We start from the raw sequence: 9,373 nt of genomic DNA, 5'->3' as shown, positions 1-9,373 counted from the left end.
ATAAATCTATCTTCGATGCTGTCATTTCGAAATGTCCGCCTCAACCGCTGTTTCACCTCCCAAAGAGCAAAGCTGGCTTGATGAGCGCAGATGAGGAAGCGGGAGCAAGAAAACCAATAACATCTTTCTTGTCCTTCTACTTAAGGGGCAAAGACAAGGAGCTGGTTTCATCTTGCCACTATTCTAGAAAGAGAGAATCCGAGAGGTGTTCAGTAACAAAGGTCAACGAAGGAAGCCAGTCTATGGAAGTCAACTGCGCTTGCAAGGGGGCTATTTACGGCTTCTTATCCTCAGAAAGATGGGACTCCTTATATAGCTTCTATTAACTAACTTTTTGATAACAAGGCAGAAACCCCCGACCCGACATTCATTAGTTTCGAATGAAGAGTGCTCCGCCCTAGAAAGCACCTACTCCTATCAAAAAATGAGACTTCAGATAAAGATGTCTCCGACGCGACTCTCCCGGTAAGAACCACTTTTTCAATTTTGTTCGGGTTCGGTCAGGAGGGACAAAAGGGCCGGCGGGGGATTCGGTATAGCAGCTCACGTTCGTTTGCGCTGCGCGTTCCCGCTGGACTGGACAAATGTTAGCTGTAGGAAGTACGGTTCCGAAAGTTACTTCGGTTCGCCACCGATTCTATCTCCCCTCAGTTGATGTAGTTGCTTGTCGTTTTCGTAGTTGCTATTCTTTCTTTTTTGAATAAATATTGGGTTGGTGTTCAGTGTACCGCTTGTGTAGCCTATGCGAAGCAAGCCTACATAGGGTACAAGATCGAAAAGAATGCACGGATGCTTTATTTATCACCAGGTAAAGATGAATACTATATGGTAGTGGCGGGAAATCCTTTGGCCTTGAATCAGGGTCTTCAGGAAGAACAGGTTGTTCCAGTTCGATATCGTCAAGAATTAAAAGTGGAGTCAGATAGAATCTTAGGCATACGGTTACCGACCCGAGCTGAACCATTTAGGTTCATTACAGCTGGGCACTACTGGGCGCTGCTTCCTCAATTCACAATCCGACTTCACTATGAAAGATGAATAATTTCTTATAGAACATCCTGTATACGATATTTGCCTGAGTTAAACCGCTAGCATCTTACCTTACATCAAAAGTCCGTACCCCCACCTTTCTCTAGCCCGTCACGAGCAATCGAATGAGTTTTGGGAAATGTGAAAGAAAAGGCATCTGAAAGGTCTCAGATGCCTGGGCACATATCCATGGGACAGCTTTCCCTTATTAGTTTATTAGTAAAGGGGCGCGAGACGTTCGCGGAGTCCGTGCCTATCATATCAAAAGGGTCGTAGAAAAAGAACCCCAACCGGATCGTGAAGATCTTACTTTATAGAAGCTGCGGAACCAAACCTGGAGTTGATCTGCTCTGAGCCCTACCATCTCTTCAACTAGCTCTGGCACCAAGACTACTAACCATTCTTCAACTAGCTCTGGCAACCCCTTAGACCTATCCGAAAGAGGAAAGAAAAAAGATCCCCTCACGAGATGGGATGGCATGACCCTCTTTGGACGGTTCCTCCTTTACTTTAAGGATAGTACCTAGCAAGGCATATTAAAGGCACCAGCTCTTTCGTCCATCTCCGCTCAACTTGGAGGATAAATGCATTTACTGGGCGACTCGAGGAGGTGGGTACGAATGAAAAGTCCCCAAAAAACAGCACAGCGCCCATTCGCTTCGCACGCGGGAAGGCAACGAAGTCAGAAAGGCTTTGATGACTCAAGGTTCGTCCGTCTCCGCTCAACTTGGAGGGTAAATGCATCTACTGGGCGACTCAAGGAGGTGGGTACGAATGAAAAGTCCATCAAGCCCAATCCGAGACCTTAACCGCAAGGAGGGGAGGTCAAATGGGCAGTTAATAGCGATGGCTTCATCCACTCCTACTATGTGTATGGAAGGCCTATGCTATTTGATTTCCTATATAGCTTGGGGGGGCCACACGCAAGCCCCGCCAAAACGGCTCCGAAACAAACAAAAAGGTGCGTGCCGCACTCACGAAGGACTGCCAGTGATATACTGGAGGAAGGTGGGGATGACGTCAAGTCCGCATGGCCCTTATGGGCTGGGCCACACATGTGCTACAATGGCAATTACAATGGGAAGCAAGGCTGTAAGGCGGAGCGAATCCGGAAAGATTGCCTGCCAGTAGATCTGATTGAGAGGCAAGAAGGTTAGGGCGGCATAGAGGTCAGTAGTCGATCCAGGTCTAAAGTCGGAACATTGAATTATGGTACCTAGGTCGTAACATTCCATTTTTTTATATATGAAATTCTTAATTCATGAGTACCAGGTTGTACCCATGACTCAGCTGTACCAGCAGTTCCTGTAGCTCAAGCTATTGACTCTGCTGCTATTGAGTCAGCTCTTTTTTTAAGAAGTGTTAGCGAATCTGTTGATACATCAGCTGCTATTGAGGTTCTGAAAGAAAAGAAGAAGAAAGATATGTTGATGAAGAGCTTTCAGGTATAGCACATATTAGAAGTTCTTAGCTTCTGGGGCATATATCGCTACCCGGGAAGAGGGAGGCAGCAAGACCCATATTTGATGTGTTGTTTGCGGGAAGTCTGCGCCATTGTTAGTGCCAAGACCCTAGAATAGTGAACACCTTGAAGAATAGCTTTTGTCGGATCGATCGGGATATGAGGTCCAGTCAAAGTAAACTAGAAATGATTGTTCTTTCTAGAATGGCTATTCAATTTCTTATGTCATAGGTTCAAATCCTTTCTACAGGAAGATAGCAAGCCATGCTAGAGCAGAGGAGAAGCCCGCTGATTGACCCGATTCAGAAAAGAGATATTAAGTAGAAGGCTCAAAGAGCAATCAATCTAAGTAAACGAGATAGGGTTGATCCTGTAGTTTCAACCCTGGACAGCAAGATCAAATGCACCTTCGAGTAAGTTATCAGTCAAGTAGGGATCCTCCTTTTGGACAACCGGCTGTAGAAGCTTTTACTCGAGGGGGTGCTCTCGGCCCAATGAATATTGCTTATTCTGGTGTTTATCAGTGGTGGTATACAATCGGTTTACGCACTAATGAAGATCTTTATACTGGAGCACTTTTTCTATTATTTCTTTCTGCCATATCGTTAATAGCAGGTTGGTTACACCTACAACCGAAATGGAAACCGAGTGTTTCGTGGTTCAAAAATGCTGAATCTCGTCTCAATCATCATTTGTCAGGACTCTTCGGCGTAAGTTCCTTGGCTTGGACAGGGCATTTAGTACATGTGGCTATTCCTGCATCCAGAGGGGAGTACGTTCGATGGAATAATTTCTTAGATGTATTACCACACCCCCAAGGGTTAGGCCCACTTTTTACAGGCCAGTGGAATCTTTATGCTCAAAATCCCGACTCAAGTAGTCATTTATTTGGTACCTCCCAAGGAGCAGGAACTGCCATTCTAACCCTTCTCGGGGGATTTCATCCACAAACACAAAGTTTATGGCTGACTGAGATGGCTCATCATCATTTAGCTATTGCATTTATTTTTCTCGTTGCTGGTCATATGTATAGAACTAACTTCGGTATTGGACACAGTATGAAAGATCTTTTAGATGCACATATTCCTCCGGAGGGGCGATTGGGACGTGGGCATAAGGGTCTTTATGACACAATCAATAATTCCCTTCATTTTCAATTTGGCCTTGCTCTAGCCTCTTTAGGGGTTATTACTTCCTTGGTAGCTCAACACATGTACTCTTTACCCGCTTATGCATTCATAGCACAAGACTTTACTACTCAGGCTGCGTTATATACTCATCACCAATACATCGCAGGATTCATCATGACAGGAGCTTTTGCTCATGAAGCTATATTTTTCATTAGAACTCAAGTATTTTGTGTATTTGACGCGTTTTCTAGTGTTTTTGCATTTCAGGGTATAACTTGCTTAAATAGGTGGTTTTCATCAAATAAAGCTTAAGGAAGTGCTTGGAATCAATCTAGGGGAGATGAACGAAAAAATCAGCAAAAGCAGAAGCAAAATAAAGTTATTTCCAGAAGGGCAGCAGGCGGCCGCGCGCCAGGAGCAAGCGACCGCGTGCTAGCAGGCGTCCGCGTGGAGACAGCAGGCGACCGCCTGCGTGCGGGATTTCAGAATCTGGATTTTATTAATTCGATTACAATTGGGCTTCTGTTGGGCTGGTACTCTTGGGCGCTTATATAAACCTTATGGGAAGACGTTTTCTTCATCGAGAGCAAGGGCAAGAAGATTGAGAAGACCGTTTTAACACGCAACAATGAAGAAGAGGAAGCATACGTTTATCTTGTGATTCTTTTAATTCGTTGTAACAGTGGATGCTAGTTTTCTTTATGCTTTGAACCTTAATACTCTTGTGACGTACTTCATTATTTATTCAGTATTTTTACTAGCCTTATATCGTTGTGTTATTATCATGCTTTCATATGAACCCATGGTGACGATGAGTTCTATTATGGGCTAATCGTGATCATGGGATCTTAGCGGATTTACTATGGATTTCTTTAGTTAATTGTTTAATACCTTGGTATGTGGTGATTGTATGATATCTAGTATAGGTTGTGCTTATTCGTCTTATATGTGTCGCGAACATGTAAGATAGCCTGTTAATGTCTTGTGAAGCGACAGTGAATCTTGAGATTTAGAACTTGCCATGCTAGCATAGGTTCATGTATTGTATGCATGATTAGTAGGTGACTCTAACCGTTTTACTTATCCTGTGTAATCATCATGAATAACTTGTGCTTAAATCGTTATTTTGTCAAATTCTGTAGACATATAGGGTCTCAACATAATTGATGCCTATTCAACTTCTATCTTAATTATGGATGCTTGGTCGAATGGTATTCGTACAACGGAAATTGGCGTTTATCAGTTTCGTGTTGTTCGATTAATATCATCACCATTACATGCTAAGGTTAATAACAATAACTATTGAATGAAGTAGTAATGAAGTTAGGATCTCATATGTCTTTAATATTGTTAATTCAAGTGTTTAATTCTCGTAGTTGATATTAGTTAACCAACCTTGATTGTTATTGTCTTGACATTGAAGAATGATCATACATTGGTGACTAAGTGTTAATTAAATATAATTAATCAGAGTCTCTGTGGGAACGAACTAGAAATCATACTATATTACTTGCAAACGCATATACTTGCGTGATTTATTTAGCGCATGCTTTGTGCCTAACAATCCTCATCATAATTTAATCCAAGTTTCCTTGATCAATGAGTAGACTATCATATCAAATCAACATTTGAGTGTGGCCACGCATTTCATAGTCTAGCTCACACAAGAGGCCAATAATATCACTCCTAAAATAGGAGGGTTAAATCCCATCTAGATCATTCATATTTCTCATACGATTCATAGTATATCCAATGTCCACTTCTATCATTACCCAGTCAAGGATAACTTTTAATGGAATCAATGTATATTCATTATCGTATAGAAATATAATGACTTCGGGTCTAAGGACCATTACATCATTATCACTATGAGAATTACTTATGACACAACAGACATGTAAAATCTCACATTGGGTCTGTTCAGCACCATGTACATATACATCTTCCTGTGTTTTTGACTTTAGTATCACTATACCTATGATCAATCAGATGTGATCATCAGTCAACAAACACGCCAGTCTTAATGCATTATTATTGTCCCTTAATAATAATACTCGACTAGGGACCTTTAGGAATTTTGATACTTTTCTCATAATCTAATTTCTAAGTCACGTATTTAGAGATATAGAATTGCATATCATATTCCAAGGACAATTATTAACCTAACATTTATATCGCTGTAAATTAAGAATTAATAAATTATAAAGGGAATAATCGATAGAACATAAATATTAATAATCCTAATGTCTTAAACTAAAACATCATAGTGTTGTCTCTTGGGCACAAACACTGACAATCTCCCACTTGCACTAGAGCCAATCACCCATGTATCTAATACTCATGAAACTAGTATGACCATCGTACTTCTGCTGCGACAAATGTAATAACCCCAATTTTTGGAATTTTTGAAACACGGATGAATAGTAACTTTTGCTGATGATGCTGATTAAGAAAAATTATCAGACCACGCTATATAGGAGTACTGTTATGGAAATTCTAAGATCGTTTTAGTATTCCATAAAGTAAATAAGTGTATATAAAGATCGTCAGAATCCAAATTCGAACATTTTAATTTTTCCCGAAAATCCACCAGATACGGAAAGAATTGAGTATAAGGTAACATGATTAAAAGGATTTAATTCAAGGATTATAAGAGAGGATCATAAAAGGAATATAAAATATTGAGAAAGGTTTAGGGGAACCCAAGTAATAAGATCCCGGGTATGATCCCTCAAACGATAAACGAGAACGAAAGTTAAGCGAACCGTATAACAGATCAGCGGTCATTAGCCAAGTAATTATGGGTTAATCAAAGAGGTTAATGGATGATGATGTCATCACACCAACAAGAGGAAGACAAGTGTAACAAGATGACATAAGCAGATGATATGAGCATGACAAAATGGGAAGGATTGGTTGGTTGATTGTGAGCCACACAATTTTTACCATGGTGACAATATAATTAACAAAGAAAAGGGTAGCAACCAAGCCAAGGCAAAACAAATCACAAAACACAAATTAGAAGTTGACTTTTGCTTTCCAAGAACAAAAGCTCTCGGCCAAAACCAGAGCAGCAACTTCAAACTACCATATCTCCTTCAATACTCACTCAAATAGTATGTTCGATAGCTCTTTGGAAAGCTATTGAGATGGCCTACAACTCTTGTTCACAAGTCTCGTCCAAATAAGCAGGGTAAGACCCTCATTTTGACAGTTATTTCATTCTGACTTTTAGAAACTTCAAAACCTAACTTTGTGTTCTTGATTTCTTGGGAAAGATCAAGCTTGTAGGAGGCTCCCTAAGACTTCCTAGCTACTCTAATCACTCCAAGGAAGGTATAACACCTCCAAACCCTAACTTTACTTTGAGTATTACGATGGTTTTGATGGTTATAGTAAATGAGAAGCATGATGCTTGTGTGTTTAGAGTTTGGATTGGATTTGTAGTGATTTGGATGTTGAAATCTTGTTATAGTTAATGAAACTTAAGTATAGCTAGTAGTTCATGTGTGGGGTTGTATAAATTGGAAAATCTTGAGGTGTAATGACTTATAATTGTGGAATAAAATAACTTGTGTTATTGTTTGGTATTCATCTCTGAGACTATAACTTGTGTTGTGTGTGTATATTGTGGGGTCACAGTACGCAGTAGTTGGTTGATTATTAAGATTAAGTATTATTAAGGGAAATGGAACTCGTGACAACCCGGATCTCCGACCCCGGATTTGGGGGTGTTACAAAAATGGTATCAGAGCTAAGCGTTATAAACCTCAGAGATGATGTGACGTTAAAATAATAAGTTCACTAAGATAATAAGGACTCATGCCAAGTTCATAGTCGGACTACCTAACATAGTACTGACAGTTAAAACCCTTATGAGAACCCTTATAAATATCGTGATAGAAGCGTAGTTCGTTATCATATATGGTAGCGGGACTCCGAACCCTGAGGTTGAGGAGCAACAGCGCCATGATGTTTTATTACTTATTGGAGATCAGATTGTGGATCCGATAGAGCGTCCTAACGTAGGACCGGATGATGTTCATATTGAGGATGTAGCGGTTGAGGATGTTGTCCTAGAAGGGATTGTTGCTGAGGAGGATCCCGTGGGGGATCCTGAATAGAATGAATAAAGGACCACTGAGGAATTGATAACCATGGTTAGGGAAACTACCAGAGGTAGGATTGGTCGGTCACTACCGGATGTTCGTTCAAGTTCGTAAAGATAGTAGCCCCTTTAACACGGCTTACTCATAAAACTGAGAAGTTCGAATGGACAGAGAAATGCGAGAACAGCTTTCAAGAACTGAAGCAAAGGTTGGTGACGGCTCCTATGTTGGCGTTGCCGGATGGAAAAGAAGATTTTATGATTTGTAGTGACGCTTCGGATAAGGAATTAGGGTGCTTCTTATACAGCACAACAAGGTAATCGCGTACGCGTCAAGACAATTAAGGGAATATAAAATTCGATATCCCCACCCATGAGCTTGGGCTCGTGGCAATAGTTTTGCCCTAAAGATTGGAGGCACTACTTGTATGAAGAGAAGTGCAAGATTTACACAAGCCATAAGTGCTCTAGTGCATTTTCACGCAGAAAGAGCTCAACATGCGCCAGAGGAGGTGGTTAGAGCTAATCAAGGATTACGATTATGAGATTCTTTATCATCCAGGGAAAGCCAAAATGGTGGCTAATGCCCTTAGTATAAAGGAGAGACTCAAGATGAAAATGTCTTTGGGAGAGTTGATAAGAGATTTTGAGAAAATGGAAATAGAAGTGAAGGTAACCGGAGCCGGTATCGAAATGCTGTTTGAGATTGCAATGCAGCCCGAATTATCGAAAAAGATCATATTGTGCCAAGAAAAAGTGATGAATGAAGGCAGAGAGTCAAAGACTGGAGAAGAGATTAATACCAAGAAAGATGATAAGGGAATAACGAGGTATTACTACAGAATTTGGGTTCCAAACATTTAAGAGCGTAAGGACTGGATCTGAGATAAAATCCATAGCTCGAGGAATAAGATTTAGGGCAAACCCCAAATGTGATAGTCAGGGAGGTTGCCATTAAGAAAGAATGAGCCCATAACATAATGAAGTGGAAAACAAGGATTTTAACGTATAAGATAACCCCAAGTATGGGAGAAGGATGAAACATTTCATACTAAGGAAACAGAAAGTCGAGTAAGGAAAGGAGACCCGAGACAGTACTCCTATACGGCAATTCATGGACCTGTCTAAAAGGAACTTAGACTATTATCCCCAACCACCACCCTGAGGAGACAGTGCAGTGGGAAATTCTTTCAGGACCTTTAAGTCGCTAAGCTCTCAGAGTTCCAAGGAACAAGCAAACCCAATAGAGGCGAGAGCCTGGCTAAAGGAAATATAGGAATCATTTGAGATTCTAAATGATGGACGAATCATAAAAGACTGTTTTTGTCACTTACCCTCCTAAGAGAGAGGCCACCCGCTGGTGAAAGACCAAGAAAGGCACGGAGCCAGAGGTTATAATAAACTGATTAAAGTTCAGTCAATTATTTTGGGAAAGTACTTCCCAAGGTTATGGAAATAGTGTAGAAGCTTTAGAGCCGAAACAAAGGCGGACGAGTATGATAAATTATGAATCTAAGATTGTAAAAGTTGTCAAGATTTGTTCTGGGGACTAGAATCCCTGAAAAACGTGATATTTAAAGTCAATGATTAGTGGGTTCGTGAAATGATTGCAAGAGAGAGGTAGATAAAAAGAAACTAAAGTAG

General features: G+C 40.6%; 1 protein-coding gene across 1 annotated transcript in view; it reads left to right on the top strand.

Annotated features, from left to right (window-relative positions):
• The first annotated feature begins 1,803 nt into the window (after nucleotides 1-1,803).
• Nucleotides 1,804-9,373, top strand: part of LOC141695429 (photosystem I P700 chlorophyll a apoprotein A2-like) — a 53,057-nt gene continuing 45,487 nt past the window's right edge. The window contains exons 1-4 of the mRNA XM_074499676.1: nucleotides 1,804-1,853; nucleotides 1,937-2,181; nucleotides 2,302-2,474; nucleotides 2,884-3,889. Of these exons, the coding sequence (XP_074355777.1) occupies nucleotides 1,804-1,853; nucleotides 1,937-2,181; nucleotides 2,302-2,474; nucleotides 2,884-3,889 (1,474 nt within the window). The remainder of the gene's footprint in view (nucleotides 1,854-1,936; nucleotides 2,182-2,301; nucleotides 2,475-2,883; nucleotides 3,890-9,373) is intronic.

Source organism: Apium graveolens, chromosome 11 (assembly GCF_009905375.1).
Source record: "Apium graveolens cultivar Ventura chromosome 11, ASM990537v1, whole genome shotgun sequence".
Classification (NCBI taxonomy): domain Eukaryota; kingdom Viridiplantae; phylum Streptophyta; class Magnoliopsida; order Apiales; family Apiaceae; genus Apium; species Apium graveolens.
The sequence above is the reverse complement of the archived record's forward strand: the minus strand, read 5'-3'. Positions and strand labels throughout refer to the sequence as shown.